The sequence below is a fragment of the Trachurus trachurus genome (genome assembly GCF_905171665.1).
Source record: "Trachurus trachurus genome assembly, chromosome: 9".
NCBI classification, from domain to species: Eukaryota; Metazoa; Chordata; class Actinopteri; order Carangiformes; family Carangidae; genus Trachurus; species Trachurus trachurus.
The window spans coordinates 36334669-36355104 of NC_139895.1; the positions used below are offsets into that span (position 1 = coordinate 36334669).

General features: G+C 42.4%; 1 protein-coding gene across 4 annotated transcripts in view; it reads right to left on the reverse strand.

The window, feature by feature from the left end:
- The window catches only part of arvcfb (ARVCF delta catenin family member b), a 128717-nt gene that overhangs the window by 46858 nt on the left and 61423 nt on the right, over positions 1-20436 (reverse strand). For all 4 annotated transcript variants that reach the window (XM_083979492.1, XM_083979490.1, XM_083979491.1 and 1 more), the window contains exons 6-9: positions 17101-17284; positions 8712-8829; positions 8416-8587; positions 3891-3962 (exon numbers count right to left, since the gene is read on the reverse strand). In XM_083979492.1, coding sequence (XP_083835618.1) covers positions 3891-3962; positions 8416-8587; positions 8712-8829; positions 17101-17284 — 546 coding nt within the window. The remainder of the gene's footprint in view (positions 1-3890; positions 3963-8415; positions 8588-8711; positions 8830-17100; positions 17285-20436) is intronic.

Consider the following 20436-nt stretch of genomic DNA (forward strand, 5'->3'; position numbering starts at 1 on the left):
GACTTACTCTTCATGGGCAAACTAATGTTTCATAACTGCGGAGTTTCAGCTCAGTGCTTCCACCATCTGGTTGAGAAGTGCTATCGTCTGGGGGGAAAAACGAAACTTAACGAAAACGAAACTTATCAGCGAGCGCATCCAGCGTTTATTCACATTAATAAACGACAGTATTTCCCACATGTCTGCAAGGAGACTGTGTGGCGGGTGGTCGGGGGAGGGGGGGAGGGGAGGAGGGGGTGAGGGGAGGGGTCGGCGACGACAACGACGACGACCGGAGGGGAACCGTAAGTTTTGCTTTTACCCACCACGTCTCTCCCTCGATGCAGAGGGGAGGGGGGAGGAGGGGGGGCGGTGTTTCGTACCCGTGCAGGGAAGTTCCATAGTGCAGTTTCAGCCGACGCGACCCCGCTCAGGCTGCTGCAGCAGCACCATTCATCCTATTAACCATTTTTCTACCATTGCAATGAGTCTGGAAACATTATTTTAAGGCCGAAAAACTCCGCAATGTTACTTTAATGTACACATATATACCACAGTGTGCTGCGTGCAGACACAACTAAAGCCACCTCTGCTCTGAGGAGCATCTCAGTGTCTTTTAGCTCATTGTTTTGGTTTTACAGCTCGATCACACTAATGCCAGTAACTTCCCTCCAGTCATAGACGGCAAAAAGTGATCAACTACCTGTGTACTCTACCTCCACAGCACCAAAAAAGCAAACAGTTACAACAAATTTGATAACTGCCTGTTGAACATACTGTAGCATTCGGCAGTTAGAGGCATGCGTGTCTCTCAGGAGAGGTCGGAGAATAAATAATGGAGTTAAAGATGCGTGTGGCCTGAAACATGAAGCTCCGTGTCTGCTGGATGTTGAAATAAACAACTGCTGCCTGTTTGTTCTCCGTAACTATGAATATAAATGATAAGTCAAATATGTTTACAGCCTCAAGTGGTCAAAAAACAACAAAACTTCACTTTAAAGATTCTCAAAACTCAGATTAAAAACTACAAGTTCCAACCCTCAGGCGTTTATCTAACAACAGCTTATCTGTTGTGAAACTTAAAATAACCAACAGGCCTGGTTATCATGTCATGTTCTCTCCATCTTTCATTTCCTTCACACACACACAGATAAACACATACACACACAAGCACCTGCATGTCACACAGGCACACACACAGACAAGATCCACACACAAACAATAACATTAATCATTGCCCACTGCCAGGTTGTAGCCTGGTCCCAGTGTTGACCTCTCTGTGTCTGACACCAGATCAGGACGGGGATACACATGTAATCTCCTGTATCTGCCTCAGCCATCGCCACAGAATGAGAACTGCTCCCTCTCTCTCTCCCTCTCTCTGTGTAAACACAGATGACCAGGGGATGTGTTGTGTGTCTGCAGGGTGGAGCCCCACACAAACATACAGCAGCCAAATGGCTCTGACGGGTCCCCAAAAGGAAACAAGTGATAAATGTGCTTTAAAAGTCACTGTGTGTTTTGCTCCAGTGATTAAGCTTATTATCCGTGCATCTCACTGTTGTTGCTCGCCTGTGTGTCGAGCTAATAAACGTCAAATATGATTTGTCAGTCGGCGAGCGAGAAAATGCAGAGTGCTCTCTACAACGTGAACCCACACACACATTTCAACTGCGCCTGACATTTAGGTCTATAACAATAATTGTTTTCTCTGGATCCAAAACTCAGAAGGGTGTAGTTTGCCCATTATGTAACATAATTGCACCACAATTGTAACAGCGATAGGACCACAGTGTGTGCGTGCCAATTTGGCTTTTTCCCATGAAAATCCAGTGTGTGGAAAATATTAATTAGCATTTTTGAAGCTCATCTGCTTCACTTTGTTCCAGGAATGATAAAAAAAAAAGATGCAAAATCAGTTGAACTTGGAAGAGCACAACAATTAATTGCGATCCAGTTTAAAGACAGCCCACTTTACCGTGTTAATGTGGTTAATTAACAGTCCAACAGGAAGTGATATTGACTTTGAGAGCCTGCCACTAAACATTGATGAAGGTGCTGATGTGTAAATACCACATGAGTGTGTCTGTTACAAGTGCAAGGTTATTACCAAGACACTGGAGAGGAATCGTAGCACCACCTCAGCCCTGAAAGTCTGTCTGATGGCGAGGACCAGCAACTATCTCCTCACTCTGTTAGAAAAAACACTTTTTTTTGGTCCTCATCATGTGGCACGCACACACACACACCATACCATACTGCACCACACACCCCACAGAGGGAAGTACTATACAGGCTCACACACAAGCAAATACACATTCAATTACCATCCAGATGTCCTGCTGTATAATGCTGCATGCTAATTTGGTTTTACAGTAAGACTGTTGCAAATGTCTGTCAGTGCAAAACATGAGTGCGTGCACATACACACACACTTAATCACAGACAACAGAGTCTGGAGACACATTTATACTGTTCATACTGTACAGAGTACAGAGTTTGTCACTATACATGATATATAATACAAAAGAGATGATTGATATTATTTGCGGAATATCATTGACCGAATGACCGTACCTTCACAACAGTCAGTGGTTGAAGGCTCCATGGTAGTCCAATGACAGTTAACATGTTAAACAGAGGAAACTACAATGTTCTGGAGTGTAATTAACTCCGTTCACATAATGTGACTGACTGCTGAAGAGTTGGAGCCTTAGAGAAACACAGGCCGACAGTATGAAACAGTGAGGGCAACGTGGAGGTTGTTTTCTTTGGCCTGACACGAGCGCCGATCGAGCCCAGACACGCTGAGCGAATTAGCATTATTAAGACAATTAGGAGCTGGCAAAGTGCTGCAGTCCTGATGTGGCGGGGGGGTCCACAATGGTCCATTCATGATAGTACAGACAGTATACTGGGATTGGCAATAATACTCAATATTGTTGAATAATATTTGAATAGAATATTTAAGTAGAAATGAATTCCAGGCTTTCAGCCTTTAGCGAATTCCAGCCTGCTCCCCACCCCCAGTCTTTGTGCTATAGTTAAGCAGCTGCTGCTGTTGGCTTCATAATGCACTGTGTATACGAGGTAGGAGAGATGAGAGAGGTATTAATCTTCTCATATAACTTCTCGAGAAAGCAAAAACACCAAAAATATCACAATTTTCCTTTCATCTGTCAATTACCTTCTTGGTTATTCAGGAACTGGTCAATTATTTGTCCTAACATTTCATCCTCCACAGTCTACAGATCAAAGATATTCAGTTCACAGTGACTTTAAATTGAGTAAATAATCAAATCAAGTGAAAATCAAAACAAGACATTTGAGGACGCTGAACTTGCTTGGACTGAACATGGCCACAGTAGAACATTCACAATCATTACTTACTAACTACAAAAAGATAAACCGATGCTGTGATCTGTGTCTCTGCTCTGTTAAATCACAGCACGGCCCCGACACACACCAAACAAACCACAGTCCAAACATCATCTCCACATTAAGCTGTAAGCTATCACTGATCAAGATCATTGTCTTATTGACTGGTGCCCTGATGCATTGTTGCAGTATTTAGAAAAAAAGACATCTTCCACAGCTGATGCTCTCACCAGCTGCCAACAATCAACTTCAGCGTTGGAGGCACAAAACCTTCAAAATTAACTCTTTATCTGTCAAAGCAAAGGCCTCCCACACTTCTGACAACCAACACACCGGACCTGCTTTCAACTAAACAAATCACACTCATCTGTCTGCCAACATTGTACACGCGCTTCCTCTGGCTCCTTGTGTGGAATGGCTATCTGAATACAGCGAGTTATTCCAGCCTATACTATAGCTCTCCTCTGGGACACTCTCACTCAGCAGTGAAAGCGTTAACACGGGGACGTGCTGCTTTCCAGATGAGAGCCTACCTTTCGAGGGCTCTGTGCGCTTGGGCAGGTCCAATGTGTCGTAGTTTTTGTCGTTCTCACCGTTTTTCCTGCCTGGGTGGGTGAGAGAAGAGGGGAGAGACGATGTCAGTGTCATGTACTGAGACAAATGAATTATAAAAGGACAATGATGTAGATGCTGGAGTTGGACCGATATGAGTTTAGAAGGTGATATCTTTATCTTTGATCATTGTGCATCTTAAAAATAATTAAAGACCAATAATAAATCTATATTTAAATCAGAGCAAGTTGAGCAGAATAAAAAAAAACACATATGGGTCTAATCCAGCTCTACACTATATATCTAGTAACAATAATGCATGGATTTCTGCACAGTACGCACAACACAGAAAGCTAGAAGCATGATATGTTCAGACACACATGGAGAACACTATTACCATCATACACCAGTGTTTTAACAGGAATGAAATGAGTTCACATCGACCACACACCCACATATACTATATTGAACACTTTCTCTCTACAGTCACATATACACACTTCTCTAATAACAGCAGCACTTCCTGAGAGGCAACACACCTTGAATAATGCAACAGCTGGAGGGTAGATGGAATAGGAGGGTGTTGGTGGGGTTTACTGCAGCACACAGCTAATGGTCATCTCACATGCACATGGACATGAGACAGTAAAAAGGCTGATTCTCTAACTAGATGGAAGTGAAATTTACGGCCACTCGGGCTGGGGGTAAGAAGACATTAAGAAGCGCTCCCTCTGGGCTCAACTCCCACTTTCCTCCAGGAGAGAGGCTCATACATTTAAGTTGCCTAAATCAAGGTAAGGGAATCATTTTTGTAAGTTTTTTTTTTTTTATGTGAAATAAGATATTAGCTAGTTAGCGCGCCGCTGTCCTCCTGTGAAATGATATACTGTATAATGGATCAGTGCTGCATTAAAGATGGGAGCCTCAATCCGAATCATGAATGATTCTAATATGGATCAATATAATATTCAGTTTACATATTTTGAGGTCTGGTTTGAACAGCATGCGGGCCTCAGAGGACGGTTTTGCTATTCCAAAGTCAGAGTGCTTTCAGACAGAGAGCAGAGACACCTCCGTGTTCTGGCTGCTGCCCCTGGTTGAACTTCAGCAGCTCATTGAAATACTGTAGCAAGCTTAAAGAAAACTGTGCTGAGCTACTTTTACTGGTAAAACATTTTTAATGCAAAAAAGATGGATTCCAGCCCCAGTTGGGTACAGGAACAAGACAAAAAAAGAGGCAAGGACAGGAACAGTTGAGCACTTGATTTTTTTTTCTATTTTTCAGTATGTGGACAACCTGGACAAACATAAAGGCTGCAAGTTCCACTTCCCTGGCAAAAGCAGTTGGCTACCTTCTTGTGTGCAAGCTGTCAGAAACTATACCATTTCCACTGCTGCTACTAAGGCAGGTTTTTTTTTTGCCAGTGATTGGTTCAATTGACATCCACACCTGGGTTAAATGACTCTGCCATTGATGTAGCCATTGGTGTGGTTAGAACAAATTGAACATGTTCATTTTCTTCCTCAACTGGTGTCTAGCAGCTCACTCTTGACATGTGTCTGGAAACAGTTGTGTGTGTCCTGGACTGGGGGTGTAAAGGAGTCATCATCCTTCTTAGTGAGTTTACACACATTTATATTGACTTGTTTTGATATAAATGTATTACAGGTGGTCTTGCTTCATCAGAGATATACTGTACAGACTTACGAGTGAATCATTTTATCCAACTCACTGTAAGAATGTGAATGAAACTATTTCCCAAAATGTCACACTATTCTCAGCCCGGCCCTTTCTTTAGTATAAGACTGACAGCCACTAACTTTTCTAGGGAACCCCTAAGTTTTTAAGATTAGTGAGCTGTCCCTCAGTACAAATCTATCACACCATGTGTACACACACAGACACACAGACACACAGACACACACACTAACAGGGCCTTCAGCAGAGCTTGACATTTATGCTTAAACACAACACAAAGGGATCAGAGGTGAGCGGCTCAGGCTGGATACAGTCAGTAGTCAGTAGTAAAAGCCTGCACAACTTAGTTCAATCATGGATTGAGACAAAAAGCAGTTTGGGAATAGATTTCAGGTTTTCATTTTCATTTCTGCGCCTTTGATTCATTTGATTCGTCAAGCTCTACTTACATCCTGACGAAACCCAATGGACTTACCTCTTTCATCAAGAGCTTTTATTACCCTTCACTTATTTTATAAGACCAAGGAATGACTACTTCTAACACACTGGGAGGACGGGGTCTATAAAACTCTGTGCTACAACAACTAAGTACTAAGGTATGGTAAAGGAATGCATGTGGAATGAGCCAAACACCCAGATTTTCTGAAGTCCTTCTAAGTTTCTGGGGATTTTGGAGGACACCCAAACCTACTTTTAACTACACACTACAGCAAGGGGACAGGAGGAGGAGGAGGATGAGGGGGAGGTGGAAGGATGGAGAGCAGGAGGAGAAGTGAAGTGAGAAGGGTTGAAGGGGGGGGGGGGGGGGGGGGGGGGCACTCACCTTGATTAAACCATTCCTCTATAGTTAGCCAAGGAAGCAGCAGCAATGCCAAAAAACACAAAGCAGGGAGAAGAGAGAAGAGGCATGGTGAAAAAGGTGTGTGTGTGTCTGTGTGTGTGTGTCTCAAGAAGCTGCGCAGTACATATGAAACACAAAAAGGAGTCATCTTTTACTGAAGAGTGAAGGGGAGGAGAAAAGGAGCTACAGAGAGAAAGATGGAGGGCAGGGAGGGAGAGAGAGGATGGAAGGGGTGTTTTTGAGATAAAAAGAGGCAAGATAGGAAGCCATTAGCAGTCCATAGGTGTTGTCTAGGAAGGATGTCATAGAGTTGGCATCAGTGGAATGGCTTTTTAGACAGAAGAGGACAGGGGGGGAGAGAAACAGTCAAATAGCCAGGAAAGACATAAAGACTTATAGTGGCATGGGAGAAAGAAAGAGAAGAAGGGGACGAGAAGAGGAAGGAACTGAGAGCAGGACAGAGTGAAACACATACATTAACACAGCACAGCCTTTGTATAAGTGCTCCATTGGAATCAGTGTGTGGGCAGAAGAGAAATGTGCTCAAAGCCAAGAATCAGACTGTTTATTAGCTAAAACAAAGCAAAGAGCTGCTGAGCGCGTGCTGATCATAATGCTCTACACTGAAAGTGACATTAAACTGAAGAGGAGGCCAAACTTAGCCTGCTTAAGGTAACAAATTACCCAGCACATTTGCCGACGGTGTTGTTTAACTACCCGCCTCCATGCTCCTTTATAGCTGCGTTTAATGTTTCTGTACCTGAGCCTCTCTTCTCAGAGAATACCTTCAGGGGCTGCAGCAGCTCAACACATCTCATTATTTTAGTGTGTGTGTGTTTGTATGTGTGTACTTGTGTTGAAACATTTGTGTGCCTAATTGGGGGTCTTTATAAATCTGTATACATGTAAGCTGCTGTCGTCCCGACCCCTGAACCCTGATTCTCCAATGAGTCGTTAGGAGTCAGGGGTCAGCGGCTGGTAGTCGCGCCTCATTGGCTGACTGATTAATGGCAGCCATTATTGTTGTACAGCAGGGAGATAACGGTGTCGTTTAGCTAACAGCCTGGGAGAACGCTGATTAAGAAATGGCTAACAACACGTACGTTTCACGGCACATCTGTTACGCTGAATCAGTAAAGACACAAACATCCTGACGCAGCAGACGGTGCCATGATGGACCAACATTAAGGAAACCATCTACAAGAAGTTGGATGTCAACGTGGTCTTGTATGGAAGGCTGCAGAGTAAACTGCTTCATCTTAAATGTCAGCGCACACACGTAAAATGTGGCGTGTAGCGCGTACAAATGTTAATTTTAACATTATTGTGAATAAATCTCTTTGTGTTCATTTACACCTAGTGAATTGTCAGCGCTCTGATGACTTTTACCTTATTGTTTAGTGAGTTAGTGTCTCAATGTGTGTGATGCCTTCACTGATAGATGTGTTTTAAGTCCTGTACACAAATCAAATATCACCCGGGATAATAAATGTTGAACAATTCCAATAAATGAAATGACATAGACACTCAAGGGACAATACTTCTAGGATATAATCAGCTGTTTGCTTTCTGTCTGCCCTTGGACTTCTAGCAAGGTTTCACAGCGAAGGAGAGAATAGTGTCGATTTCCCCGAGCTTGTCATTAGCGCACTGCTAACAGTCAAGTTCTTACATTTACAGATTTGATCAACAGAAAACAGGCTATAAAAACTGTGCATGCATCTCCTACCAAGTATAATATATGGAACTTCAGTAATTTGTCCCAAATTCACTATTACAAAAAAATCTCCATAATGTGTTTATCCATTACTATAACAAATTAACTAAGAGTAAGAGCTGCAAGTCTAGGTGTTTCACTGAAGAGAAAGAAATCTCCCTTTGGAGCTCCTCAAATGTTTGACTGTGATTTTTGATGTTCTAGACTTTTTTTTTTGTTTAATCCGTCTCCCTCTTTCCTGGTTCTCACCCTTGGCCTTCTTGCCACCGAAGCAGCCGGCATCATCTTTCTTCTTCCTCTGTGGTCCTGCTGAGCCGGGGGCCTGCAGCGTTGAGGGGTCCTGGAACTTTTCTGCCCCTGGCACCTCTTTGTGGACGTGGTAGGACAGGTTCCTCATAATGCAAACACAGTTCTCCACAGACTGGGAGGAAAGAGAAGCGGTGACATCATCATCATCATAAAGTATTTCAATATGAGCTCACTAATTCCTGAAGATAAAGAGCAGAGGTCGTAGCTGTGCAAATGTATGTAACGTTGTCCTCTACCTTATTGTCCATGTCTTTCTTCCCTACAGCTGATTGGAGAGCGTGCAGCAGGGCGTCCACCAATCCCTCGCATTCCCTCAGTCTGCGCCGGGCCTCCGCTCCATCTGAGCTCACATTTCTGCAGGAAAAAGACAGACGGACACACACACACACACATGTACACACAAACTGTCAGTGAGCATGAAAGAGGCATGTAGAGTAGCATCAGCTACACTGTTGATCAGACATGTAACAGCTGTTCTGAATTTGCTCTTCTGCAACTTGTGCAGCCGTTCAGCAGCAGATCATTCAAATTTCAGGAGGAGAGGGAGGCAGGTTTTGTATTATTTAGAGTTCTGTATATACAGTACAAGTTACTCAGACCCTTTTGGTTTTTACTCAGATGTTGAATTGTCACATTAAACCTCAGAAACTGCTGATACTCACTGTGATTAATCATTTATAATGGGTACTTTAAAGGGATAGTTCAACATTTTGGCAAACTGGCCTATTGCCATAATCCCTATAGTAGGTTTGGTACCTATAATTGTTGGTGCAAGCTATTTAAAGAACGGTGGAGTAGAGCCGCGAGCTGCTCAGAGCTACACTACAGAGGCTAATGGGATTTCTTGGTTTCCCAAATACACAATCCAACAACTCCAAAACACTCTGGTGGACAAGTTGTGACCTGCACATTCACCACGCTATGAGATAATAACGGAACGTTACGAGACAGAGTTGTATTCAAGGTAAATTCATGCAAAACCGCTGTTGCGCGTTCCCGTCTGGGGCAGTTTTTCAGCAAGCAGACTCTGCATTTGCCTCAAAAACAACTCCATCAGGTCACAACTTGTCCACGAGAGCGTTTTGGAGTTGTTGTTGGATTGTGTATTTGATGAGTTTAATGAGCAAAACCAAGAAATCCCATTAGCCTCCGTAGCGTAGCTCTGAGCAGCTCGCGGCTCTGCTCCGCTTTTCTAAAAATAGCTTGCACCGACAATTAAAGGTAACAGACCTACTCCTAAAACTACAGGGATTATGACAATGGGCCAATTTGCCAAAATGTTGAACTATTCCTTTAACAACTACTATTATTACTTCATGAAAAGCGGTTAGTTAAAGTTAATTTTGTCTTCATTTTCACAAAAACATGACAACATATTAAGTATAAAAATCAACTGAACATAAAACCATCAAACCTTTCTCTTTCCCCGGCGTGCTCCATTAGTATCGCCTCAGGAGTAATAATAGTGTATAGACTGTTTCACAGTGACTGGCAGACAACTGCTGAAAGCAGCCAGATCTACTCTGAACCCACCATGTGATTTGCTGTCTTTGCATGTGACCCATGGCCTGCCTGATCCTCATGTACAATGTAAGAAATCCCGCCTGCTTTAGAAATAATCTTAAGAAAATGATGAATATAAATTTCATTTTTGGTACAAAGGGAAATGCCATCCATGTTACGTCAGCCAGCGCCCTGAGCAGCTCTTCTAAGCATAGCAGCAGAGCTGGTGCAGTCTTAGAGCGGCTGTCTGACTGACTGTGAAAAGCAAGGTTTTAAAGAGGGTTAAGGGATAGCTGGGGCTCCCTGCTCCTCTCCAGGGACTTCATTTATGAGGGCTTCCAACCCGCATAATCCCATTAGCCGACCCCCAGTTAGTCCTGTGGCAGAGTGGCAGCCTTGCGGAGGTAAGCAGAGCTGGAGTGTTTCATTGTGCTGTGTGGACTGAAACACACATCACATCCAACGCTGCTTCACATGTCCATGTTTCAGTTTGACAACGAAGGACACGAGTACAAGGCCAGTCTATACTATATTTTATATTGAGTGATCCATCTGGTGGTCAATTATCAATGTACAACTGAATGCCACACATATCCACTCATTCACCTACACAATGAGTCCGACACACAGAGACATCACCTACAGTACCTGAGTGTGTCTGCCACTTGTCTATGGAGTGCAGACCCACACAACCCGTGCTAATTAAAACTAATCTTTGTTAGAGCCCGGGCAGACAGCCCCGACCATCTGGACCTGCTCATAAACCAAACCCACCCGTCTTCAGCTGTCAGAAGACAGTCACCTCCGTCCCTGTAAGCAAATCCAGAGGAGTGCCCGCTTTGGATTTATTTGACAGGAGCGTGGTTGGGGCAGACAGACAGGAGGATTTTATTGTCAGCTGTTTCATTTCCACGAGTGTTTCAGGGAGCAGTTGTCTTGGTGGAAGTTTTATGGACAGTACATCTGTCAGTGGAGACAGTGTGGGAAGGTGCTGTTGTCTTTGGACAGGTTATCATGCTGGTGTAATGTTCAGTGTTTAGAGGAGGTTACGGTCTGTCGGGACTGACGATTATTGTTCCACCAACAGTGAACCATCTGTTGTTGTTATACCACACTTCCCTCTCCAACAGTCACCAACCAATGCTACAAGCATCAAGAGTCTGGCTCAGTACAGTCTAATACATCACGTCCAGCTACACAAAAACCCAGAGTCCACTTTCAGCTGAACCCCATCACCGTTATCAGGGTTTTTGGTCAGAATCAGGTGTGTTCATCTCCTGTCTGGATGGAAAACTCACATACTAGGTGTTGCTATGACAACCAGAGATCATGATGATGCCACTAATCCTAGCTACATGTAACTAGACTTTTAGCCATGCTGATAACACGGCTGGTCTTTTGGACAGTCAGTCTAGAGGACTCCTCCTGACTCTTCCTCAAGACTCAACATGACGTTGAGGAGAAATGTCTCAGACTCTCAGCAAGCTCTGAATGGACTGCACACAACACTAATTAATGTTGCCCTCAGGGTAAATTGTAATAACTCCAGAGGTCCACTGACTTTTCATTTAGCTCCATATTAACTACACTGTACGTGGTCAACATTAGCACATTAGCTCTGTCATTGTGAGAATGTTAGAGGGAATGTGATGTCTGTGTCATTTATATCATCAGTACTGCTGTGTTTTCACATCTTCAACATATTCTTTCTCTCTTCCTTTAACAGCGGATGCTTTTCTGACTATGACAACAATGATAAAATTATGTTTGTTAGTATTTTGACAGTTAAACAAGAATAACAAAATACGAAATTACAATGACGCTGCAGTTCTGCTACAAACAAAGACACTAATCTCTGTGAGGATTGAGTGAAGAAGTGGTACAGATCTCCTCCCTCTCCTATTATTAACCAGGACATAGCTTCATGAAAGAAAGTGTTTAGACAACCGTCAGTGTGCTGTGCTTGTACTGTCCTTTCTAATGGTAGAAAGAAATAATGACTCCAGTATTCACTACAGTTTTTGGTGCCATCACAGAAACTAGGACAATTTGGCCAATTTTCTGGTCTCATTATTTCACTTTATTATCAGAGGCTAAAGAAGTGGGTCTATGTGTGTCTGAAAAGACAGACAGCCTGTGATCTGGATGTGTCCATGGTGTGTCTGCTTTATCAGATGAAGTGTGGGTGTGAAGGTCACTCAGAGTCATGTGGCCACCAGAGGACAATACAGCAGCTGGGAGAAATAGACTGGAGCAGGACTGATGGAGACTGATGGAGATGGATGGAGATGGATGGAGTCACAGCTGACCTCTGCTATTGCCCTGCAAGGTCAATGACAACGCTGAAAGACCATATGTGTATACTAAGGAGGGATATCCTTTAGGCTTTATTGATTCTGATTGAGCCTCTTATTCAAATTCAGATTTTTCCCATTTTATTTGAATGAAAAGAGAAAACCCTCAGTGTTTTGGAAGCCCAGCAGCTCTCGATCATCATCAGAGTTAGGCTGCTAAAAAAGAAACAGCCTGACATTTGGTTCACTGTGGCTTTTTACTGCTTGCGAGCTGGGGTTATTTTGAAATTGATGTTTTCATGTTTCAGTGGATAAATGGAAACTTAAACCTGCTGGTAATGCTCTATTAAAAGTCCTCTGGGTCAATCTGGATATCTGAGCCGTATTTCATAGACAGAGTGACCAACACTTCCTTCCCTAGAGCCGCACTGAGGCCAAAAAGACCAACATACGGTATAAACATGCACTCTAGAGTCTGTAGCTGGACATTTGTTTTTGTTTTTCAGTTAAATTTCTCAACATTATGGGATTCTGGACCATTACTGATATTAATAATATAATAAATTTTACAGGCACCTGACACCTTACAAGATTCACTAAAAGATAAAATAGCGACTACAAGGCATAAAACAGTCAGGCTATGACGCCTGTAGTATTCAGACAGACCAAAGGCAGAGTGAGATTAAAATAATTATTATGAATATTGTGATTTATTGTTCTTTGTTAAAATGATCCACATTAGTAAACTCTCCCTCTGAAATTACACATCTACTCCTGTTCTTTTACTGGGACCAGTTCCAATCTGCAAAAAGCTCTTCATACCCACCAACCACCTCCAACCCCAACACACACACAAACACACAAACACAGTTTCCCCTTAACTGAGGCCACAGGGTAAACACTGTAAATAAGATGGCCTCTATGGACAGCAGACCGTTAGAATAAAACTATCCCTGGCTGATTGAGGTGTAAGCTGCGTCTCTGCTGGCACAAGTAAACAGATTCTCCCTGGCATCAGCGCTTTCTCCCCCTGCGTCTAGGCAACTGCGGGCTTGGTTACAGTTACCATGGAGACATATTCTCGTCAGCAGTGTCTGTGCCAGCGCCATCGCTGGTCGGGGGAATGAGAGTGATGGGGAGATATTGGGAGATATTCGACAGAGAGGAGATGTGCGGCATCACGGGCGATGAGGTTTGAGAAAATGTTTGAGGAAAAAAAGGTTTAAAAAAAGAAGCAGTGTGTACAAAAAGAAAGTCAGAGTGTGTGACACATAATGAAAGAAATGAAGAGAAGCAGAAAGAGCAGGTTTCCCACTGTGGCCCTGATGTTAAATTCCATGACTTCTCTATGACTTTCCTCAGCTCCATCAGAGTGCTTTCATTTATTCCCTCCTGGTTCATTAATGCTGCTCTTCAACTCAGCAGAAAATGCTTTAAAATTACAAGCAAGTTTCCGCACTTTCTGCAGTCTGACAGAGCTGGTTGGAAATCATCTAATGCCATGTGTGAAAAAATGTGTGAAATACACTGTGGAACTTTCTGCCTGAGCTGGATTTGGATGTTGTATTGTCCTGGATCTCCACCAACGCCTACTGCAGGAGAACGTCTTCGCTGTATTACAGTCTAGACGGGCTTGGCCGGCCCCCCGGAGGAGACGGAGCAGCCAGGCGTGAGGCGAGATAACCCACAATACACACTCCCCGTCTCACACTTTACTACAGTCTGTCACTCTGGGTTGAAGACAAAATGACAGATTCAGTGAGAAAGCTGGAAGTGAAGAGAAACTTGGGGAGAGAGGGAGAAACTACTTGGAAGTTAATAACAGAAATTCAAGATTGCTGCGTTCAAGTTGTCGTCCTCAGTGGGCGACAGCGTTAAAATGAACGAGTCAGAGAGGATGACTGAGTGAGGTTTGTCTGATGTTTATGTTGCCTTCTATTTTGTGTAAGATACTTAGTTGATGTGTCTGTCCAACAACAGGCAGAGTGCTTCATTTTGAATCCAGGAAGGTTTTAGATAACCGACGTAGAGGTGCTGTTTTTCTGACAAATTAATGTGGCAGTTACTTTCTTTAATTAATTCATAATTTGGCAGATAAACAAATTGCTTGTTTTGTCTGAGCAACAGTCCATATCCCAGAGATATTAAGTCAACTGTCACGTTATTGTGGCTTGAAAAGTTACTCACTTAGTTGTCTGTTAATTTTCCAACTCATGGATTAATCGAGCAATCATTTCTGCTCTACTGATTTCAGAACAGTTTTCAGAACATAATTCTTACTCCATGCTCCACAGTTTGATCACAGGTCTGTTCTTATGGACATATTATTTAGTGGGCACAATGTTCGTTCCTATTCAACTTTCTTGTTGTTTGTCAGTCTACCGGTTGTAGTTGGTTTTACACAGTACATCGGGGATGTGTCATGCAGGCAGTAATGCACATTAGCGAAGCACATGACAACTTTCAAACGTAGGCAGATGTAAATGACATATGTCATTATGCGCTATAGTTTTTCTTTGGTTTGTGATTGTGATGATGATGGAGTGGTGATGGACCTATAATCTCTGGTGACCAACCGGTGTTTAGACTTTTTAGGGCAGTATAGTGTGTTTCCTTTCCCTCACATTTTCAAATGTATCTGCATTACTGTGAACATTTAATTACAGGTCAATGGTCAAATGGTTTCAGAATAAATTGGAATGACAACTATAATGTAGCTCTGTATTATCAGCCAAGTGCAGTGTAGCAGGTTTACAAAGACCATGAAAGCTTGAAGAGAGGCTGTGGTTCAATACTTCTTATTTTCAGCTGTATCTCAACTACAGCTCCTCAGGACTAAAGCAGACCTTCAGTTCTTAAAAACAAGTGGACCAGAACAGGTCAGATGAAAGGCCATGAGAGTCACACCACTGTAACCCTGAGGTAAGTTAGTGTGGAAATGGAGATATTAACACAATTTTGGATGACTGACTTAAGCACATTTCAAGATTTGGATCGTTGAGTCGTTGAGTTACAGTTAAAACGGGAACTCCACTTTCATTGACAGGAATGACTGCAGCTCACACGGGGCTGTCACCAGCTGAGCACAGTTTTACATAGTACTGTAGGTACTCTAGATATTGGAGGTATGGGACATGCTGGTCCACTGCAAGTCGTGTTAAAATACACACAGGGACTGATGGACATGCATGTTGCAGCAAGGCAGGCAACTGTTGTATCAATGCTGCACACAACATTCAAAGGGCAAATGCTAGCTTAATTAGTCTAGCATGGTGACAACACATAATGTGAGCCGAGTGCTCACAAGCAGCTACAGTCACCGCTAGTAACACACACCAGTAAACCAGTATGTCAGAATGTAACACTCACTTTTTAGACTCGACTTGACCTTTGACCTACCAATTTGAATGTAGTTTAGTTATTACACACTTTAACAAACAGACTAGGGCCTAACCATAGCATGAAAAAACTCAACATACTGAGGCAATTATTTCCTCTGTGGACTCTACCTTCACTCAGCCTTAATAAGCTGGAGACTAACTTCATGTGTGATTATTTAATTGTAACTTGTTTAGTTTGCAGCTAATGCAGCTCATTGGCCTCTGGGTGGAGTGGTAACAAACTTACACAGCCCACATCAGAATGATTAGGGATTAACTGAGAAACATTTACAGGCTAATTCCCAAGATACAGCAGATGTCCTCTAAAGTGGTAACCCAAAGCCTCTGTGGTCAAAAGTAGGGATATATAAGTCATAAATAGTTTGTTTTCTTAGAGTCACGCAGCAACCCGAATGCAGACAGACATTCAACACATTACACTTTACACACACACACACAGACTGAGACAGGGGGAACACAGCATCTGCCACATCATAAATTCTACAAAGAACACAAATCTGACCGTGACTTCAAGCCAACACGAGCACATATATAGACTCATATATGCGACACCTGTTCCCAGCCACAACTGCCATTGTAATGAAAACAGTCTTTAAAGGCTCTGGGTGTGTGAATGGTCTCCAATATAAAATCCAGAATGATCTCTGTCCACATGTCGTTAACCTGAATAAACTTTAACCTCAATAAATCTTTCATCTGTCTCTAAAATGTAGCCCATCGTCTATCCATGTCCTTCTCGATGTAAAATTAGTTTTGTCCATCTGCCCGAGCTCCAACACACAGCTCCAGGCTTTCATCCATTTGATAAAGGCAGCCAGAAAAATTTGCTACTAAATTTTCACATCTCATATTTGGAAGAATGTGTTGATCTCCCTGTTTAAATTGATAATTTGTTTGCTTATTTTCTGGTGCCATTCCCATTTTAGACTTTCATAACCAGGAGGCTTTCAGTGCATGGCTGCTAATGCCATTTTCATTATTTTTACTCTGCCAATTATTTTCTTCTGTTCAGTTTAACTTTGTTTTTATTAAGTGCCAAATCATAAAAAACATCAAAATGAACTTTACAGAGTAGGATAAAAACCTCCCATTATTCTAGAATTTCAATCTATTGATAACTGGATTTGGCTGTAAAATATCAGAATAATAAAAACTGCTTGTTTTTATTTCAAAGGGCCCAATTTCACATCTCTATAGTGTTTGTTTATAAGAACAAAACACTTTCCCATCTTACTGTCACGTATGATGAAATAAATAATAATCATTGTTCTAAAATAATGCACTTTTCTTTCAATTCTTTGTCAGTGGTCTCCGATGGTAATGCTCCTCTCAAATATTGATGATGTTCATGAATACATTAATATCAAACAATATGACTAATCTACATAATGCTGAAATACAATGACTTGATTTATGTATAAACTGACCTGAGGCAGCCAGAGGTGTTCTTGAAGACGGTGGTCCACTCGGCATCACGGGGCTTTGAGTCCTCGTTGGGCTCATGCTCCCAGCCTGAGTGGGGAATAATGACCTCATTGGTCATGGTCTGCAGGCCGTGGTTGATGATCACCATCTTCAAGGGCTCGTAGGAGGACAGATTCCACAGGGTTCCTGTGAGGAAAAGGGAGGGGCAAAAAAGTAATTAAAAGACAAGAAATAGGTAGGAATGACAAGGAAGGAGTGAGAAATAATGTAGAGAGAAATTGATATTGATGTTATATACCGACAGCTGCAAAGCAGCCAAACACATTGTAGGACAGACTGTAAAACTGCCATCAAAACCACATTCAGATTGGCAGTAAACCACATTTGAAAAGAAATAAGTGAGAAAAAGTAGTTTTGCATTCGCCAACAAGACATATTGTACGGAATAAAATAAATAATACTGCTATACTTTTATTACTCTCCCACGAGAGCACAGCAGAAAACCATGTTTCAATACTGGGTTTGTATGAAGTCATATCAGTGTGATATCTCTATAGAATTCTCATAACATTACTATAGGTATAGTGGAGTTTTATTCACTATTCAATTCTCATGATGCTTTGTGTCATATTGTGTCATACTTTTAACATAAACAAGACACACTCCAAACAATCCAGGCAGAACATTCTTTATTTACCTGCACATCTCTATAACAGACAGCCTGCTTTTTTTATATTGGACATGTGCATCCAGAGGTTTCACAAAAAGAAAGGCAGTCAGGCAGACACAGCAGGGAGAAGGCCATTTTTGGCAGCGGAGCCAGGCAGCCAATCCAAACAAAAATAAATAAAGTGCTGTGTTTAAGCATCAGCTTCAGATGATCAGACACAGGGAGGCTGTGGAGAGAGGCAGCCCACAGAGTAAGAGGAGCAAAAATGTCACATTAAAAAAAAAGAAAAAAAAAGACAAGGTCAAAACCTGCCTGGTTATGTCTAGAAAGTAGTTTACACTACGCCTCCATTGTACTGGAAGTGCTCCTCTGCTTCCCTGCAGTCACCTAGAACACCACAGAAGTTAAACCTCACCAGTGCCACCGCGACACATCACTACACACTGATGCACATCCAGTGCTGCCCCTAGCATCCATAGAAAACGTTGCACTGCAGCGCATCACTGACAGGAGAAGACGTCTGAACAGGCTGCTATGGAATCTGAACAGGGGGCAAAAGGGGAAAAAGTAGGGGTGTTGCACCAGCATGCATCTAGCCGCTGCAATTCTGCACTGGTGTGTGTTGAGAAATGCTTGAAGCTTCATCAGTCAACCTGATTATAGTGCTAGTCCTATTATTGTGATTCAGTCAAAACCACAATGACATCCATGTTTGTTATGTCTCTCTTTATCTCTTTATTTACTACCTCACAGCCAATAGAGTCTGCCAGTAAACCCAGAACTCTGTTTAGCACTTCCGGTTCTCTCGTCTATAATGGTACGTTCCAGGCGACCCGTAACTCGTGTTTTTCCGACCTGTTCCTATGGTTACCCGTTGGAACGTACAGTCAAACTCGTAACTGCCTTGTGAACTCGTACTAGATCGATGTTCTCCCTGGAACGCTACAAACTCCTAACTGGTGACTGGAAGTCGTGACTTACGGGTTCAAAAGCCTGCCTGGAACGCACCATAAGTCAATACGTTTTTTGAATGGGATTTTGGTAAAATACCTCAAATTAGGTCTGTGGTTGACAAAAGAGTTTCAGGTTTTGTTCTACCTCATTAAACATGTCAGTAAATACCCTACTTGTGTATTTTGAAGCTTTTACGTGTCGTAAAAAAGGTTGCTAACAAGTTGCTCACATGACTACAAACCCTGTTGGGGACATTAAACATCATCACCCCTGAACAGACGAACGTGCTCTCATATGTTATTTCATGTTATGTATGGGTCTTCAACAAGTAAAAACAGTCTGATTTCCCAATTGTTTTTAAAATAAAGTGGCCAAAAGCTTAGTCGAAAGCTGGTGGTGTCGTCAGTCATGCCACTGTGTAGTAGTCTGTTGAAGCCTAACGTTAGCTTTTTACTTCTGCCGATTGCATTTAAGCTTCAAATACGGTATAAAAAGGTGTTCATATGTGAAGATTATCTCGCTGAACAAAACTTGTATCATAAATTCGTGTTGGCCACAGTCAGAGCTTATTTTCAAAAATCCCATTCACTTTCTTTTCCGGGGAACCAGCGCAATGCTAAACTTCTGGGTTTTGACGTCGGCTCTGGCACACTCTCTAAGCTGCTCACACAGTTGGTTATTTTCTTGTACATATAGACTCAGACTTGACTCATTGTTTGGTTTGTGGGACTTAAACAGAAGTATAATGTTGGATTCTTCAGTGGGATATGCTGTGGGCTCTATAGTCGTGGTTCAAAAGTGTGCCAAACATCAAAAGCATGTGTGTTAGATGTATGCCAGATAAGCGATATAACAGTGGAAGTACAGACAACTCTCAATGGGCTCTTTGATACTGAAAAAATCTTCAGACACATTCCAGAGTTAATTTCAGTGGAATTAACTTCAGTGGAGTTAATTATATCCTCGGAAAATGTCCTGCTGATTTTAAAATATGTGTATCATGTCTATGTGCTCAGGTTTGATGTCACTGATGGTTTTTGATACTTACTACAGTAATTGCACACTCTTTTCTTTTATTAGAGTAAGAATTTAATTAACCTTGACTGCTTCCATGAGCTGCCTCCAAGCCACTACTGTGGTCTGTAAGTGCTGGCTGTGTTTATGAACTGGCCAAACTCCAATAACTTTCCACTGTTTTTTAGAACTATATGACACTCATTCAGTTCTTTGCTTTCTTGCAATGCTCTCCTACAGTATGCCCACACCTGTTTGAAAGCTCCTGAACCAAATGAACAACAGTTAGTTGCTGGGGCATTGAGATTATCCACACATACATTCACAAAGATACACACTGGCAAAAGCACTCGAAGGCACATGTACTCTGCATATTATGGAAAGGCACTTGTGCACACATATGCAGCCACCTGCATCTGTGATTCCCTCTTGCCTCACAATAACAGACCATTAGCGGAGCAGTGAAACTGTCATACTCCCTCGCGCTGCTCTTCAAAAAGGGATTCTGTACATTTTCCAGACGGTCAATATTTCCTCTGTTAAATCATGCTCTCCACACACAGAGAAAAAAAAAGTCTCTGCAGACAGACCCACACTAAAAATAACTCGGCTCCTTCTGGTGCGGTTGTGCCTGGAGAAAACCCACGCCAAGAAAGTGGAAGAAAAAAAAAGAAGATTAGACTAATCCACATACTGTGTT